We start from the raw sequence: 19752 nt of genomic DNA, 5'->3' as shown, positions 1-19752 counted from the left end.
GTAATGGTATGACAAGATAGATATAATATATTAACTTATTTATAGTTAAATATACAAATACAATCAATTAAATAAATAATAGTCAACTTCACAATGTACAACTAATGAAATTAGGTGATCATAAATTAAATATAATAATCCTCGCTTGCTACTTATTTTCTAATTTGTTTTCTTTTTGAGGGAATATTTTCTAATTTGTTTAGTCATCTAAAAAAAACCCACATTTTTTTTTATTTTTTTTTCATATATATCCAATTTTCAAAATCGTTAGTTTTATTCCATTTTCAATTTCAATTGTATTTACCTTTCCGAATTAGACATTTTTATTTAAAAAAAATTCAAATATATCCTTTATACTTGATATATATAGTCTCAATTTTTAATATATTATTATTAAGGACTTATTTGAACCTTTTTTAAAATGCACAAACTCCAATTTGAAAAATGAATATAAATAAAATTGAATTTTAGAAAGTAGAATACAATTGACAATTTTAAAAATTTGGAATACAAACAAAAAAATTTAAAAAGTGAAGTATTTTTGAATAATTAAACCTTTATATTTCTTTCTTAAACAACTAAACTATTCAGATCATGATATGTACAGGCGACAGCATGGTGGAGGAGAATTTAAAAAACAAAACCAAGCCTTGTATCCTCACATGTCCATTGCTGAATTTAGGCAAAACTCAAGAAAACTTTCTGACTTCAATATTTGGTTTTTCTGATCCCAATCACAAAATTAGTAGAATTTAGATACATTATAACGAGCAGTGGACAAATATAATTTGGACAAAGTAAATAACTTGAACAAGTTCAAAAAGCAGCCTGCCAGACTCTAGCTCATAGAAATCCTAAATAGCACGGAAAAGGAAAAGGAACAGCTGAAACAGAAAGGAGAGATAATATTACTACTTTACAAGAATAAGTTCTAAATATAGAATTTCAGAATTTCATAAGCATTTTCAAAAATGGAAATGAAACTTTGAAATGTAGGAATCGAGAAGTTTCCGTGCAACACAAGAAACATACAAATCAAGCATGAGACAGAAAGTGTGACCTTCATGAGCCTGCAGTTAATCTTCTAAAACCAACCCATCATGCAGCCAATTTCTCATTATTAGAAAAGCCTCTTCTGCAGCTGTATCTTCTTCGGGAGAGGCAGGACGATGGGCAAAGCCATGACCTCTTCCCTCAAAAATAACAACCCGAGACCCCTTTTCGATGTTCTTCTCAATATCTTTCAAGACACTGACTGAGCAAAGTGGATCATTGTCTCCTGAAATAAACAATACTGGAACCTTCACATTGGACGCTAGAGATGGATCCATTCTTGTACCATAAAAGGAGACCCCAATTCTGAAACAAGCACCTTGATCTCTAGACAGTACCTCGATTACTCGGCCTCCTCCATAGCAGAACCCAATTAGACCAAACTTTTTGGAAAGTCCTGCAGCTAAAAATTCATCTGCCATCCATTTTGCCACGGTGTCAATGTCCTTTGCGATCCGCTGAGGTTCTTGTTTTGTTATCCACTGTTCAAGCATAGTCTTTGGTCGGTCTTTTGTCCATGGATCTCCACGAAATAAGTCGGGAACTAGAACACTGCAGTTCAAATCATATCAGGCAAAAAGTTATAAAAGGGTTTGCGAGGCAGCTCTAATAGACTAAAATGAATTTCAAAGCATCAGCATTTCAATAACACATCTAAGAAGCTTTATACCAAGTAAAAACTTGATAGCTAAAAAATCAGTTCTCATCTAGAAAATACAATGTATCTATTTTTCATTTTCTTTTACATACATATATATATATATATATCAGGGGCAAAGCTATCTTTAGTTCTCAACTAATATACTTGAAATGTCCTATGTCAAGCTTAAGAAATCATAATAAATGCATGTTACAATATATGTACCACAGAAACGAAAATCCTGAAATGAAAGACGTTGAAATAGAAAACAAAAAAATGACATTTTTTTACAAAAGTAGGTTATTAAGAGAGTTTTAGAGTTTCAAAAGCGTTTCCGTAAAACATAAAGCCGGAACGTCGAATTCGAGAAGTTTCCGTACAACATAGATTACAAACATGGCAGGATCATAGAGATTAGCAATAAGTCTCAACATGTATGGAAACGTACTTGTAACCATTGCAGGCAACACGATATGCGAAGTCTCTAGTAGATGAATCTTCAAATCCAAAGATATCAGACAAGAGAAGTATGCCAGTTCCATTATTGTTTTTCACGGCCTTGAAGAGATAAGCGTTGATTGTATCAACACCTTCCCCTACTGAGAATTCCACTCCACTAACCAACTCACATGCCTCCTCATTTATGTCATCTTCAACTTTCAACATGTTACAAGAAACTTTATGGGTAACATTCTCTATAGCTGATCTCCAAGGACTCCAATCGCACTTTCTCTGTACATTAACTGAAGCTTTACAGTCAAAATTTGTATACTACAATCAAGACTGGCTACATTAATGTTGAACTGCCAACATTTTCTGAAAGCTCAAATAGAAGTTCCTACACCATATAGTGAAAGAAACTATTGCCGAAAATATGATCACTACAATAACCATATATGAATTAATGAATCAATGAAAGACCTATTAAAAATGTTTATATACAGTCATTACATATAAATTATATTGCACGAAAACTTATCGAGTCTTTCATTTTGGCGTTACGCTACAAATCTCTATATTTATAACCTATTCTTATATATACATATTCATTTGCTGTTTTCTGTTTCGGTATTTTCCGTTTCAGCATTTCCATTTCCGTGCTAAAGAGCATTTAATGTTATTTGATAATAAATTGTTCAACACTCTAATATACTTACATTAGAGTTCAACTTCAACCTTCCATCCTACCAATATCCTAACTTTTTTTTTGACTCTGAAAGACAAATGTTCTAATTTTTTATTTTAAAGATTAATAAATAATTACATAATTAAGCAATTCAGATAGAAAAAGGACAGAACATATAAAGCAGCCAATCAGGTCTACCAAAACAAGCGAAATTCGAAAGATAACACTAAAAATTGGAAAAAATTATTCCTTTTTAAAGTTAATTCAATAAAGATTAAGGAAATCTGGCACCATTTAAACAAGAATGCAAGTGAACACAAAAAGAAGAAATTAAATGGATTTGTAGAGCAGAGAGAGCAGTGTTTGAATTTCTTTAAGAAAAAGAGAAATGAGAATAAACTTACAGAAGAAGGAATCAGAAGAGGAAAAGAAGACGTTGAAAGGAAGTGACGGCAGCAGTGGGGGCGGGGGAAATGTGTTCTTGACCTTGTAGTGGCGGCGGCGGCGGTAGTCGTGGTTGTGGAAGCGGAAGTGAATGACAATGGAAACGAAGCGAAACCCATTAATAAAATTGTTTGATATGTTAATGTTATTACAGAGTGAAACAAAGTGCAAGGACCTGTCTCATGCTATGCAAATATCTTCTTCTGAAACTGGATATTTATTTGTCAGCCTCACAAAAAAAAAAAACTGGATTACTAAATACCGCTCTTTTTTACTACGCACCGCCCCTACACTTTATCTTTTCGCCCTTTCTCCTATTTCTATACAAAACTAAAACCTCTCAATCCATTCAAACTAAAACCATATTCTACGTGTTTGTCCCCCTTCAAGGGGCTGTTTCCGGCTGCGACCGGAAACGTCGCAGCCGGAATTTTTTTTAAAAAAAATAATATATAATTAATTTTTTTTGTAATTTTAGTTATTTTAAAAACTTAATCGATTTAATATTTACTGAGTATTAGTAGTATGACTTAATATTTTTTCGTACGGCTGAATCAGAATCTGTTACCGAACCTTTGTAACGCTCACCCCGAGTACATCTCAAAAGCTTTCATTTTCTCCCGTTCTTATGAGACAAAATGACTAATTCAAACCCCAATTCCTATAGCAATATTCTTAGTCCAACTAATTGCTATAGCATCAGTATCAAACCCATGTTCTGAAAAAAAAAACGATCGTTGTAATCAATTACGTTTAACAATTTATAAAATTACGTTTAACATAACTAATTACGTTTAATAATTTATAAAATTACGTTTAATATAAATAATTACGTTTAACAATTTATAAAACTACGTTTAACATAAATAATTATGTTTAACAATTTATAATTTTTTTTAAATATAACCGGCAAAAGGAGGGGATGTCCCACATCCCTCCAAAAGGAGGGACTTCCCATGTGGAGGGACGTCTCTCAGGGACGTCCCTTCTTGTGGAGGGATGTCCTTCTGGGACGTTCTCCTAGAATTTAAAAAAAAAAAAATTATCTCGGAAAAGCCGGAAAAATTTGTTTTTGAACGTCGATAATCGTTACCTGGCGAATTATAATCGTTATCCGTCATTTTCATCGACTTTTTACGTATTTGTTCGAATGAGTTGAGAGAATTTTTTGGTTTTGGTTTTGCTAGAAGGACAAAAATGTCTTTTGTAGGGGCGGCGAATAGTAAAACCCAAAAAAATGAACAAAGGATCAATTCAACCCCTCAACTTGTCACGAAATATCAAAAAAGCCGTTTTATAATCAAATGAAAAATTATTAGATAAAAAATTAATTAGATAAAAGAGTCATTTATAATAATTGGAAAAAAATGAAAAGTCATGATTTTAATTATTAGATAAAAAATTAATTAGATAAAAGAGTCATTTATAATAATTAGAAAAAAATGAAAAGTCATGATTTTATATGGCAATTTTTAAAGGTCGTGGTTAAAATAAAATTCCATATAAAGGTCGTGATGTTTTATAAAATTAACCTTAATAAATATAATAGCGCGAAGATTTAGGGCTTTTTCTTATTTTATAAATATAACCTAACATATTATAATTATTTCTTTTATACGATTTTTCATTTTGGCTCTCAAATTAACAGTTATTTTCTCCATATTTTCCCATCCCCTGCTCTTTACTCTTTTTCATGGTCGCCGTTCTTCAGCAAGTTTCAGCGGCGCTTCGCTGCCGCCTTCATCCTCGCTGCGCCGCCGCCATTCTTTTCTTTCCGTGTTTTCTTTTCCAGATCTGGATCGGAGTTTTTGTCGGAAGGAAGAATAGATATCGGAAATTTTTAACGACTTTAGAAGTTTTTTAAAGGCATATGATCAGATTTCGAGGCAAAATGATTCATCGTTCTTCTTCTTCTTCTTTTTCATTTTCAGATCTAGAATTTTTTGTTAATTGTTTTTAAATAACAGTGATTTTTTTACCATTAAACAAGTGTAAAGATTATCTTTAAAGAATGTAATATTAATTTTCATGTACATAAAATAATTTTATGATTTTATGGAATGGAAATCTGTTATTTCTGTAGTTTTACTGTGTTTCCTTGCATTTTTGCGTTTTTTATTCTGCAACACGATTTATTAATGATGGTTAGTTGATGAATTATTGTAATGTTTCAGTGTTGTTGATTTTATGTTGATTTTATGTTGATATTTTATTGATTTTAACATTGAAGAATAAAATAATGATGTCCGTGAAATAAACTAAAAAAATAAAAATTTAAGTGAGACTAGATAATGATATGTTAACATTGGAAAATAAGACAAATAAACACATTGAATTATTGTAATGTTACAGTGTTGATATTGTGTTGATTTTCGGTTGATATTTTGTTGATTTTAGCATTGATGAAAAATATTTATTATGGATAATGTTACAATGTTGATCTCGTGTTGATATTATGTTGATATTTAGTTAATTTTAATTTTAACAAAAAAAAAAATCAACATTACAATAATTTAGCAATTAATCAAAAATTAAGGTATCGTTTTTTCTATTTCAATTTAATTTTCATTTTTTTAGTTTATTTCATATGCAATATTATTTTCTTTGCCAATGTTAAAATCAACCAGATATCAACACAAAATCAACAAAATATCAACCGAAAAATTAACATAACATCAACACTTCAACATTATAATCATTCAAAATTATTATTTGTCTTTTATCTAAATGTTAACATATCATTATCTAACCTCAGCTAAATTTTTATTTTTTTAGTTTATTTCACTGACAATATTATCTTATTTGCTAATGTTAAAATCAAACAAACACCAACTGATTATCAACACAATATCAACATAAAGTCAACATAATATCAACAACACTGCAACATTACAATAATTTAGCAATTAATCATCATCAACAAATCGTGCTGCAAAATAAGAAAAACGCAGAAATACAAATAAATGCAAGAAAAATGCAGAAATAACAAATTTTTATTCCATAAAATTACAAAATTATTTTTTAAACATGAAAAGATAATCTTTATACATGTTTAATGATAAAAAAAATACTGTTATATAAAACAGTAAATAAAAAAGAAAGAAACTTGTAGATCTAAGAAAGAAGAAAGAATAAGAACGGTGAATTTTAGATCTGAAATCAAAATAGAAACACGACAACAAGAAGCAACGCAAGAACAACAAGAAGCCATTTTACAAGCCGAAATCCTATGCGGATCTTCAGCACCAACAACGGCGAAAAGAGATACAATATTGACGAAACTTGAAGCGATGTTGAACGGCGGCGTTAAGATAGATGGATGAGGGCGGCGGATCTGAAAGAGTCGGAGGAGGCTGTGTGATTTAAGAGAAATTAGAGAAATATGAGTTGAGAGAGATGATGATGATGAGAGAGAAAATTATTGTAATTATGAAGGTTGGTTTGAGATGAGGGGTATATATTTGGACCGTATAAAAAAAAATATTTCTAGCGTGTACTGTAGTTTTAATATTGAAAAGTTGTATCTGTATAAAAGTAGTAAACTTTAAAATTTTGGTTATTTATGAAAAAAGCCCGAAGATTTAAAGTGTATAAATGGAGGTGTAGGCACTTAAATTCAAATAAAAAAGTGCAGGGAACTGAGGACCGGTTATTGCCTAAATATACATTCACAAAACATTCATTCACATAGAGCCGCATATGATTAGGTGATCGCTTCTAAACAAGTATGCATGAGAACAAACAATTTAAATTGATAAATATTTTATTTAAGAAAGAAAAGTGCAGTTGAAAAAATTTTCAAAACAAAAAAATTGCTAATGAAGAACAAAGAGTTTTGATAAAGAAATAAGGATCTGGCAGGGAAAAATGATTGGCATATGAAGGTTTAATTGTTTCAATTTGAAGAAAAAAAACACTTAAAATAAAATGATATAATTACCGGTCCATTTTCATTTAAGATGTGAAATTAACATTTTCCCTCAACGATTCAATTAATTAATCATTTTTAAAATAATATTACAACTAATATATGAAAAATCATAGTTATCTCCCATTTGTTGGTGGTAAATTTCAAATTTAATTCGGATTTCTATTATAAACTAAAAAGTACTTGAGAAATCCATGAAATATTATGGTAATACAAGTACATGGTTTTTGCCAATGAATTTATATTTCAATCCTTCCTTCCTCTATTTCTAAATATCAACCTCTTCTTTTGACTTTCAACTAGACCTGTTCATGGGTAGGTTTTGGACGTGCTCGGGTTGGATTTGGGCGGGCTCGACTTTTTTAAAAGCAAGCCCAAGCTCTAATACACTATTTTTACGGGTTCAGGCCGGGTTTGGGCATATGTTGACTTTTCACAATATTAAAAGCGCAAACCTGCTCATAATATGGCGAGCTTTTTTTGGATTCGAGCTCGAGCCGGATTTGAGACAAAAAATTATTATTGAAGCCCGGTTCAAAGTGAACGGGCCTGAGCGGGTATCTAAACCCATGAACAAGTCTACTTTCAACATATATTCCTATTTTGAAAATGAAATACTAAAACATTAGCAGATAATGAAAAAGAATATATCTATCAATTAAATTACAAATATTTATATCACGTCTATAATTGAATAACATGGAATGTGAAATCAAAAACTAGTACAAATTCATTGTAAATTGAACAATTAATTTATGAAGTTAAAATTCAAACCAAAGTTAGTAAATCATACATTAATTTCTTCTTATTATGAGAGATTGTTCTGAGGTCCATGCTGGTTGGATCTCTCCAATATTCTTCTCCGGGTCTTCATTGTCTGAGACAATCTGTTCAAGTTTCTCAACGATATAATCGTGTTCCTCGATCCCATTAATATCTTGCTCAAGCTGCTCAATAATATCATATTGTTTCTCAAATTCACCAGCAAGATGCATGGGCTCATCAATATCTATAACATGCATGTCCTCAGTGTCCTCAAGTTCTGGATCTATTAGATGCATGTATGTCTGATCTTCTCGGTATCAGTCTCACGTCCTTCAGTAGGATATAACCGCATGAGGAGGAGCTGAATAATAGAAACACTACAACCATATAAACTTGGAACCTACAATCGTGTAATGTGTTTTATTATTTGTTTAATTTTCATATAAGAAAATAAAGTAATTAAGTAAATACACACACGTAATTTATAAATCTTACAATGACAAGAAGATCATCACGCATGATACTGTAAGCCGGCCAGGCTAATGTAGAAAGCATCATGAATATTTATGAAAAAATGATAATTACCCTGCGTTTAGACCTGTACATGGGCCTGGATACCGCCCGGTCCATCCTCTTAGGGCTGGACTTGGTCAACTTATTTTTAGCATACGCCCAGCCCGAGCCCAACAGAAAGTCCGTCCTCTTAGGGGCAGGCTTGGAATTTTATATAAAAATTCAAGCTTGGTCGGCTCGGCCCGATATTTGAGCTTAATTATAAAAAAAATAGGTTCAAAGTTGAAATGACCTTCTCCTTAAGTTCCAGTGTCTTATACCAGTAGGCTAACTTCTAATTTTGTGTATAATTTTTTTTATTATTATTAAAGAAATAAAAAAGAAAAACCCTAAATGAAATAATATTGTTGGAACAATAACCCAGCACGATTGATTCTATTTTAGCAGCAGTTAGTTCTGAAGCAGATGCATGGTTAGTGACCAAGTCACCAGAGGTCCCTTTAATAATGACAACTTTGTTGAAGGAGGACGACAAGATTCTGTGGTTCCCTCCTGAGCAAGGTTGGTTGAAGGCTAATGTGGACGCAACCGTTTTTTCGGACAGTCTTGGCACCGGCGTTGGTATTGTGGTTCGTGACTGGAAAGGGCGTTTGATTCAAGCGCGAAGTGTCAAGTTTCCTGGCAATTTTTCCCCGAGATTGGCAGAGGCAATAAGTATTAGGGAAGCTTTGAGTTGGCTTAAAGATTTTCAAAACTTGAATGTTGAGTCTAATGCGATGGATGTAGTGCTGGACATTAGAAATTCGGACCTTTTCCGAATTTGATGTTCTTGTTAATGATAGCTTCTATTTAGCTAAGCAGTTCAATAATGTTTTTTTTTTCCGTGAGGCGATCTGCGAATCAGACAACATATGTTCTTGTGCAGTATGCTCGTTCCATTTCAGGTCATCAAGAGTGATTCTGTCATTTTTCTAAATTTCTCACAAATGTAATTGTTTTAGATTATTAATATATTCAGTTGATTTAAAAAAAAAAATCTAATTTTGTGTATAATTTTTTTGATTATTATTAATAAAGAAATAAAAAGAGAAACCCTTGAAAAATATTTCATCTAAATTGTTATTTTTTTAATTTCAGTTTTAGAGTTTTATTTGTATGGTTAAAAATATTAATTGATGTTTATATCTTTATTATCATGATAAACATATGGCTATTAGTTTAAATTTCGAATATTTTCAAATGTTGAGTATTAAGAGAAGTGTTATAAACGCTGTCACTGTGACTATATTGGAGTTTTAGGATGCATAAGTTTTCAAAAAAAAAAAGTTTAAAAGGTCGGGCCAGGCTGGACATTTGAAAAATGTAAGACTTGGGCCTGGGTAGAGGGGTATTAAAAATTCTTTAGGCTTGGGCCGGGCTCAGGCTTGCTTAAAAAAAATCAGGCCTGCACAAACTCGGCCCATGAACAAATCCCTGCGTTATGTGTTATTATCACCGTCCTTTATATTTCATTTATCAAAATGCATAAAATTGTATCACTTGAACATGAACTATATTAGATATATCTAATTTGACAACTCTAGTATTATTGATTTTAATTAGTTTTAATGATAATATTTGTAAGAAAATAAATTTGCATTGACTTACTATGATAATAAAAAGTGTGGCAGCTGCGATTACAGAGCCGATAGCAACAAAAAAACCACAGAATAGTTTCTTCTCCATATCATGAGAAATAAGCAGAGAAAGAAGTGTTATTGTGAACCAAATCATGATGGTGAGGACTAATGTAGAAACTGTACTAACCCTCTCAACATTTGTAGAGTAAACTATATATACAACTACAAATGTGAAGTACACGGTTGCTCCAATGTCGGTTGGTAAGACACACCAGAAGATCATTAGAAGAGATGAGTGAAGTTTCATACCTTTTATGAGATATTCAAAAATAAAATCTCATTTTCAACATTAGACTAATAATATTATAATAATTTTAAATATTATAATAGCTTTAAGAGTTTAAATGTGAGGATTTAAATTGATGAGTATAATTCATACCACACATAAAGAAAACTGCTTAAAAAACTGAAAATAGCAGGCAACCATGTTACAGTTATTGTTGATTTTTCACGCACCATTTGCCTAATGGTGCTCCTAATAATTTAAGGGAGGGATAGATTTTCAGCGAGATTGTCAAGTTGGGAAAACTACAACATTAAAATGGTTTGGATAAGTTTTCAAAATAATTGAGAAAGTCTTGATCTTTTACCACCATTAAATCTTTTTGAGTCGTTCATGTTATAACTAATTATAGAATATAATGTGATAAAAAAGACAAAATTATTACAATAGATCCAACTAATTAATGATTTGAAAAAGGAGTCTCCCAATAGAGAAAATTTATGCACAACTTATAAGTTTCACTTTAACTTTTTTAACGGTTTTAAAAAAAAGAAAAACTTACCAAGTATTCCAAAGGTAAATAGAAATATATGTCTTAGCTCAATTTGATCCATCTTAGTAGATGTCACTACAAGACAAATGATATCTTATAATATTATTATAGTGATTTTTTTATGATGAAAATGTTGTTAGAATAACAATTTAATAAACTATATTAGGAGGTGGTTTTTGGCCATTCTTGGCCTAAAATCACCTCCCTAATCTCTCATATTCAGTCTTTTTAGCTTTTTTTTATAGTTATTGTCTTTAATTTTGAATAAAATTTCTTTCTTGGCCATTTATGGTCTAGATCTAGAAATTATTTTCTATTCTAGTATCTTAATTTCATTAGATCTGATCTAATCGAAATTAAGAGTAGTTTTTTTCATCGTTAGAGATGAAATTGTTTTTTGCGATGCAAGCGACTTGGATCTCTAAAACAGTTAGAGCCACCATCTTACGACGGATTTCACCAAATATCGGTATGTTTTGCGTCAATATCGATGATGTCTTTAATGTTCAAGAGAAGAGATATGTCACAGAAGATGTGATTAGGTACTTTAACGATGAAGTTATAGCTGCTAGCTGTAGCAGTCGTGCGATTAAAGTTAATATTATCATGGCAAGCGAAGCTAATCTAATTCCCTTTATTTTAAAGGTTGTAATGGATGCCTTCAACAACAACTCTTTGCTTTGTAATATTATCAGTTTGATAGCAAATGACTACTTTAGCTTAATTGAGATGCATAAATGTTGTTTTAATAGAAAATCTCATGTGGTAGCATATGACTATTTTAGTTTATCTAATTGGTTGGGGCATGTCCCTCCGATTATCAAATTCTATGTGTTGGCTGATCAATCAGCTTTTGATTAATAGAACTTTTTATCTCAAAAAAAAAATAAAGTAATATTAAAAATAATGATTTGTTTTAGCAATTTTGTTACTTCTTATAAATCTTGTATGATGTTTATAGAAATAGTATGATATCAATTGGGGGCGGAACCAGGACTATTAATGAAGGGGGGACGGTATCTCAAATAAAAATAAAAATATATAAATATATTAAAAAATTAAAAATAAAATTTACCAACCAATTCATTTAATATAAAAATTATAAAATTCTTATTTGTTAAAGTTTTCTCAAATCGGGTCTCAACTATGAGACGGCACCTTTAAACCTTCCACATTCAGACTAATCCCCGCTCGAGACGTATAGGTCCCTTGCGGAAGAAAAATTTTGGCCCCAAATTTTAAACGGCTGCATACATGAGTACGGTTCGAACCCGCGACCTCATTTAAGTTAGAAGAGCACCTTATCAACTCGTCTATGCCTTGGGGTTAGGAAACGACCTTTTAAAACTTGTTCAACCGAATACGGGTCATCCGGGTTAATGATTATCCGACCGGTTCAACGTGTTTTAAAAGAGTCTGTAATAAAAAGGGTTTTAGGGCTTGTCAGACCCAGATCTAGGTCCGGGCCCCGGGTATTCCAGTTGACTCGGCTCGGCCGGGTTTGACAGCCATGGCTGGTACAATTGCTACTTGACACATGAAATGCCGAAAAAGCTAAGCCACAGATCAAGTTGGTTCCTTATAAATCTATGATAAGCTGAGCCACAGATCAATGCACTTTTCTTACTTTTGAAATTTTCACACTTAAGTGTGTTCACACTCAAGTCAACACTTATTTTGTTAAATCAATATAAAGATTTATATTAGCTCAACCATAACAGTTATAATTGTAAAATTCAAAAAAATTCCGATGATCTAACATAGAACATACACATATACTAAAACACAGACGACTTGATGACAAATCGCCTTATCTATACTTATATATAAAAGCATAGATGGTGGGAGAGGGGGACATGCACTTTTATGGTATTTTCTAATATAATTAAGACTCCAACTTTAATAAGATATTTTCTATTTTTGATAATAAAAGTGAAGTAATTATCTGAAACCAACTCATAGTATTATGTCTTCTAATCCAATTAAAATTTCAACTCTAATATTTATTTAATTGTTTATTATTAATATAGCTAACTAATCCAACTCATAAAATATGCATTAATTCGATCAAAACTATAGCACCAATTATTATTAGTATAACTAATTTGCAAAATTTATTAAATGGAGTCTGAACAGAATTTAATTGGAATAAGAATTCTAAAGTGATTTGACAATGAATTTTTGCTAAATTGACTCTTCTTTGATAGATCAAGTTTATTAAAGATAGATATACAAGTTTCAGTGTTGAATACGGGTGTTGATGATGCGGCATTTTGAATGAATCATTATTTTTATTAATCATTTAATATTTTGACTACGGTTTGATATGGAGTAATAATTTTGATTGTAGTAATATATGAAATATGATTAAGAATACGATTGCTACATGAACTTGCAAAAAAGAAAAAAAAATTATATTTATTTAATTATTTTAAAGTTGAAAGTCTTGATCTCTGTTTAAATAAGCTAATATATGATTAATTAAATTTGAGTTTTAATATTAAAAACGTGTTTTATATTTAATTTTTAAATTAAAAAATTATATTATCATTTTATCCAAATTAATGTAATAAAAACTATAAATACATTTTTTTGACGTCAATTAAAATTAAAATTAATAAATTAAAATATTAAATTTATTTATAAGAAAATTATAACTAAATTAATATTAATTATAAATAAAATAAATTCGTATAATCTTAATAAATTTACTCAATATATAAATCGACAAGACACGTTACAAGTCACGTGCGTAGCACGTAATGCGGAACTAGTAATTTTAAAAAGATTAAATTAGAGAACTTGGCTGGAGTTATATAAACCCTTTGATTCTTAAAAAAAACAATAGAAAAATTTAACAAAATTCTACAACATACAAGTCAATCCATCATATATATATTTGAATGGACCAAGAAACATACCAAAAAACAGGATTCATCAAGAATCGGAACAAATGGTCGAATATAACGATAAGATCTTGATCGAATCTATAAAAGCAACACCACCAACTGAAATAAACACACCACAATTCATTATTGACTCGCAATTAAAGATGAGCTCGGTTCGGTACAACGTGTGAATTTCCAGAATCAAATCAAACCACCCTATAAAATTCAAAATCAAACTTTCTTAGTTCAGTTTACGGTTTTTCTGTTTGGTTCAATCTAATCCAAAAAAATACTAAGTCTTAGTTTACCATAATTAAAATTACATTATAATTTATATTTTTACTAAATATAATGATTATTAATGATAATTTAACATCAATATGTAATAAAAGTCCCAATAAAAAATGATAGGAGGTTCAGTTTTTTCGATTCAGTTAGGTTCGCCGAGGCCTAAGGCTAAAACCAAACAAGAACCGAAAACCGCAATTTTTGAAAATCCTAAACCGAACCAAACAATTGTAATCAATCTACTCTCAATTTCGGTTCAATTCGGTTTTGAAATTTGGCTCAGTTTTTGCCTACCCATACTGGCAGTCATTAGATTTTCTACAAAATTCTAAAAGCACGTCTGTTGAATTGGATAATTTTCCCTGTTGAATATCAGTTAACGAATACAATATGAGCAGAATAGCATATTTTTTTTCGTTTGTCGATATCGACCAGTAACTGAGCAAGTCTTCTCTCACTATCTACACCATAAGAACTTGGTTGAAACTTTACATAGCTACCGCATTTCAAGTGATTGGATAGCAAGTTTCGCTGCAACCATTAAAATATTTTCGTTAACTATCTGTAACGAATTGTCTAGCCTTTGTAGTGTGTCTTTCACATCCATTGCTTTTAGCTTCAGCTGCTGCAACTTTATCATCTCTGATTCAGTGGATCCTGTGAACAGTTATAACATCCCATTTTCAATACTTATTTTAGTCTAATTTCACTAATTGTTCAGTTTGATATGCGGTTTTAGTATTTTCAATTATGAATCAGGAAGATTTATAAATGCATATTTAAAGTTCCACTTTATTTTCATAACGTTACGCACATAACTTCTAAAAATCATTTTTTTAATGCATCATATTATATGCCAAATTGCCAATCCAGCGATATTTTAAATTAGACTAAAATAACGGTCAACTTTAAAATTGAGCTAAAATTACTGAAATTAAATTTTTTGATTCGATTTGCGAAAAACAAAAAGATTTGGAATTTAACATTCATTAGGCCTCATAAAAGAGAGACAATAATTTACCTGAAATAGGTTGTAGTGCTGCAAAGGATATACGCTCTGCAAGAGATGGAACGAAAGCTCTGTCGCATTCCAGGGACGGTTCCTTTTCAGCCCATGTTAGAGAGTTTGCAATGCGAGTCTGCAACAACGCCTCTTTAGGAGCCTATGAGCATGAGAGAAGTTAGCAGACTGATGTCGTGCAGAAAATGGTAACATGACATACTACTCGACATGCATATGCAGCATATAACTGACCTTTCCTTTTGTCTTAAATATCATTTGCAGTTTAAGTTGTTAAGGTTATGGTATATGATATAAAACATTTACACACAAAAATAGAAGAAATATGAACTCAGAAAGAAATCTATTGTGAAATGGAAAACTAAAAACACATTCTTGCCCGCACAGAAGATCAAGACAGAATAATATCTTGAAAAACATATTGATCAATACTATGATGAAACAAGAAGGTTTTGAAGCTAACTTAAAAAAAATCCTAAAATTAAATCGAACTACAAGGAATGAACCGACTTCCTCGACGGAGATAATTGCTATTGTAATACTAATAACACTATAAAGAAGTCTAATTTCATATCATAAAACATTTTCCAAACATGTTCAAACAGTATGGTAATGTTACTGCAGCTAAAAGTTCAATCCATGAATATAGGAGATATTTCCTCACCTTCTACTAAATAAATCGAATTTAAACAAATTTTTGTTCTCTTATTCATATAAAGCTTCACATTATGACCTCCAAAAAATTAAACCATCAATATCATCTATTTCAGAAACCCTCGTCATTCTTTATAGTCATACCTCTGCTGCAGCAACACTTGAACAACTACGACACTTCCATGGCCAAAAAGTTAGCATAATTACATTTTGACTTCCACCACTAGAATATTATGCTTTTCCACCACTGAAACTACCAGAAGAAACCAACTAGAATACCATGCTTCCTACATTCACAATATGACTTTCTATCTGACACTGTATACATCGTTTGAGGAAGCAAAGTTATGAAAATATAACAAACTCCAACACTGTCCTGGTAAAAGCAGAGTATAGCTGCAACAAAAGGATAACCACGGATCCTACATTTTCATTTTACTCTTAACTATATATTCATCTACATAAATTATTAGAAAACCTGATTATTCATATCTGAAAAAGGAGTCTCTTTTCAGAATTTCGCTTAATCCCTTAAATCTCAATCAAGCAGCCAACCAAGATTTGATCCAAGAAATTACCAATGTTCAACGTATTGTAAATTTTCCACCACAATACAGTTGAGCTTCATAACATGCAAAGCAATATGAAAATTGGCAAGAAATGAAACCAGAAGTAAAGGAAACACATGCATAGGTCATAGGAAGAGCCATAGCAGTGTCATATTAGATAACATACACCTGGATCTAAGAAAAATAATATCCGTGAGAAATTCATTATTTTTGTGAGATCAGCTTCTTAACAATTCCCAGGCTTCCTACTTCTGCAGGAAATTCTCGGCTCTATATTTGCTTCTGTAGGGAAACTTTAAACTGCTGTAATGGTGGTTGAAATAATAGCATAGCAACTCAGCATTACTTATTTGCAAATATCAACAAAGACCTATGCAATTTCTGTTTAGCTTTCACAATGTAATAAAGAGATAACAAAATTATTTGCGGATACCTGATGAGTTCGTCATCGACACTCTTACATTATAAAAGGCATATCCACGATTAAATACTATATTGATTGATACCATGACATGTAAAAAACTATAAGGCGGAAAAAATAATGCAGTGCGCGCATTTCACATTGGAGGAATTGCAATTGCATGTAATGCCTTCTAAATAGAAAAGGAAACATAAGGAATAAGGGGCATCATTATTTTCAAAGAAGCAAGATTTAAATAGAGCAGAGTCCAGTATACATTTAAACTATCTTAAACTTCAAAATTTTGTAGCAATACATCAATGTTGGCCTCAAATGATATTTAATTATGTGAGACTTAAATATTTTGGAATTGTATGTGGTAAATTCCCTATTGGTAGAGTGCACTGGGAAGTTTACACTACAAGAAGAATGCATTCTAGCTAGGGGAAAGAAATCAGCTGACACAATAAGATTGAAAGAATTCTAGCGTCCTAGAAGAATATCTGTAAGGAATAAGCTAGAAAAGCATCTATGATGATAAAAAAAACAGAGAAAAATTAAAAGGTTTCAAGGAGAGGCTCATGCTGAAACATCTTATGCAGTCTCTATTACAGACCACCAAAATCCTCCAAGTTGTCTGACAGTTGGTCAAACTCCCACTTCAGTTAAGCTGGAAATACTGCTTATGCTCAAAACTTTAGAGAAAACAATGGCATAAGGCATTTTCCATATAGATATCTGATTTTAGCCCTTCTTTCAAAAAACAATGTGGCTAATATCTATTTTATAGAATGTAACTTCTAAGAGTAAAGTGAAGAAGTCAATCTTTTTCCTCCTTGTTATCTGGTAATCAAACTGTTCTCTTCAACCAGAGTTCACTTACAAAAATTGGAATAAAAGAATAACATTCAGCATAGTGGGATGGGAATGGTCATATGAATATAAGAAAAGTGCACAAAAGCACTTGTATAAGCTCTGATGTGATCTTAGGTATTAAAAAAGAGAGTTATTACCTTTAACTTAATTTCCAAGCTATTCAGACTGCAAATAGCTTCCTTTACTGCTGAAACTTGGGAGGTCAACTTACCTGCACTATCAAGATTCCGGTCCTGCATTGGTACGACTTCGCCTATCAAGTAAGGAGCTGACTGCAACTTGAAATTGGAAAGAAGTAATCAGATAGCTTTGAGAAGCTGGAAAGGACATGGTATGAAAAACACATCTAAAATGGCATACGCAGAGGTAGAGAGACAAAAGCTTATTATTATAGGAAAAAAGAAATGGAAAGCACTAATAACATCTTCATAACTTTGACAAGAAATGGATTCAACATAGTCATAATTATTAATTAAACAATTGCCTGCTCAAAGCTCATGCCCCTTTCCCCATGACAGTTGTAGTCTTTCAACGTTAAAATTTCAGATTCATGTTGAATTTCGGTAACAACTGTAAGAGGTGTGACGTATGTGCACTCAGAGGATCTACTCTAAGCTCTCAATCTCTTCACAGGTCAATATTGGAAACTTAACCATTACAAAGAAACCCATTGATTTTTCTCAAAGAAAAGGGAGAAGAGATACTAAGCTATACATGAAAGATAGAAAAATTGGCTTTTTTGGTGAAAAGCATTGGTTTTGATTCTAATAATACTATCATCCCTAATTTCACATCACACAATGATTTGAAATCATACACAGTTTACACTTTACTCACCTGTAAAACTCTTATGATTTTGATGCGACCAATTCCCCTTATGGAGACTAATGCTCCAACATCTAAACGCTCAACCTGCAGAGCACTAAAAACTCAAGTAATTTAAAAAAAGAAATCAAAACTTTGAATAATTATCTCAATTTTCAAGAAACTTACATTTTCTATAGAAACCAAACAGCCATATATAGCTGCAAATGAAGCTTCAGTTCCAGAGCTGCTAATAAGAATAGGATCCAAGACAAAATGCACAAAAAGCTTTTGCTTTCTTAACAAAGACTGCAACAGTGAAGATGAGAGATAGAGTGCACACAAATCAGGATCCATTTACTTCAATACTGCTGAAGTGAGTAAAAATTCTTGCTGCAGGAAAAGAACTATATGCAGAACGAAAATTATAGAGAAACAAAATTAAAAAGGTTATACAAGACGGGAAAAATCCGCCATTTGAATCGAACAAAAACTAATAGGACTTGCAACACATATTTACATTTAATGTCACTTCAATATCTAGCATAGTTTTTTTTTTAATTTTATTTTCATCACACACAACATAAAGACATAAGCAAGCAACAAGCTAAATAATACAAGGGAAGATATGTAGCAGTACGTACCTCCTCCAGCAAAGCTAGGTATCTAGCTTCGTACAAATGCAAAGTCTTACTCTCTGATGGAACCAGAACCTGCACTCACAATTTCAAAATTATCCACAGCAACAAAAAGAAAAAAATAATTAAAAATTCGGACCTCCGTGGTGTTAAAAGGAAGAAGGGGAAGCTCGAGAGAGGCGGTAATATTTGGAGGATAACAATAGCGTTTAATTCTGAGACTGCTAAATTGATGAATTCGGTTTCCATTTAGTTGTAATGAAAGGTTATAGGGAATTGGAGTAGGGATTTTATATTTAGGAAAATGGGTTTTGCTTGCAGTGCTCGAAAGACTCGGAATTGATTTGCAACTCATCGCAAATTATCTCTGGTTTTTTTGTTTTGTCTTTGTGCTGAGTGTAGGGTGAAGATAGCGGTTGAATGTGGCGGGGAGGTCTATTCTCTATTAGCCTATTATTAATATTTAATATTTAATTTTTTATTTATTTATTAGTAATACAATTTTAGTAACAAAATGTGAAATAAAGGGTCAAATTTAATTCTCTAAGTATGAAAAATATTTCTTGTTGTAAAGATCGGTTTTCATTCATCGATTCTCGGTTAGAAGTAATTTGGATTTTAAGGTGATTCAGCTGGTTATATCGACATGGCAGACACCAATTCGCCATGTCAGCGACAGGTCAGCAGATG

At 31.6% G+C, this 19752-nt stretch overlaps 2 protein-coding genes across 4 annotated transcripts; both read right to left on the bottom strand.

The window, feature by feature from the left end:
* Nucleotides 1-885: 885 nt before the first annotated feature.
* LOC126665609 (uncharacterized) lies at nt 886-3462 on the bottom strand. 2 transcript variants are annotated; one of them, XM_050358486.2, is made up of 3 exons: nt 3224-3462; nt 2142-2464; nt 886-1605 (listed from the first exon to the last, which is right to left on the bottom strand). In XM_050358486.2, the coding sequence occupies exons 1-3, from the start codon at nt 3380-3382 to the stop codon at nt 1077-1079; spliced, it is 1011 nt and encodes a 336-aa protein (XP_050214443.1). In that variant the 5' UTR covers nt 3383-3462; the 3' UTR covers nt 886-1076. The 2 variants fall into 2 exon arrangements, with proteins under 2 accessions (XP_050214443.1, XP_050214516.1); XM_050358559.2 differs by having other exon boundaries at nt 2142-2425; nt 3224-3461.
* A 10964-nt stretch (nt 3463-14426) lies between these two features.
* Nucleotides 14427-19501, bottom strand: LOC126664424 (uncharacterized). Of its 2 annotated transcripts, none has more exons than XM_050356805.2 (7): nt 19202-19501; nt 19069-19137; nt 18614-18733; nt 18458-18532; nt 17758-17898; nt 15122-15263; nt 14427-14757 (listed from the first exon to the last, which is right to left on the bottom strand). In XM_050356805.2, the coding sequence occupies exons 1-7, from the start codon at nt 19415-19417 to the stop codon at nt 14597-14599; spliced, it is 924 nt and encodes a 307-aa protein (XP_050212762.1). In that variant the 5' UTR covers nt 19418-19501; the 3' UTR covers nt 14427-14596. The 2 variants fall into 2 exon arrangements, with proteins under 2 accessions (XP_050212762.1, XP_050212763.1); XM_050356806.2 differs by having other exon boundaries at nt 17758-17892.
* Nucleotides 19502-19752: the final 251 nt, after the last annotated feature.

The sequence above is a fragment of the Mercurialis annua genome, linkage group LG1-X (genome assembly GCF_937616625.2).
Source record: "Mercurialis annua linkage group LG1-X, ddMerAnnu1.2, whole genome shotgun sequence".
NCBI classification, from domain to species: Eukaryota; Viridiplantae; Streptophyta; class Magnoliopsida; order Malpighiales; family Euphorbiaceae; genus Mercurialis; species Mercurialis annua.
Note: the sequence above shows the minus strand (reverse complement) of the source record. Positions and strands in the feature narration are given on the sequence as shown.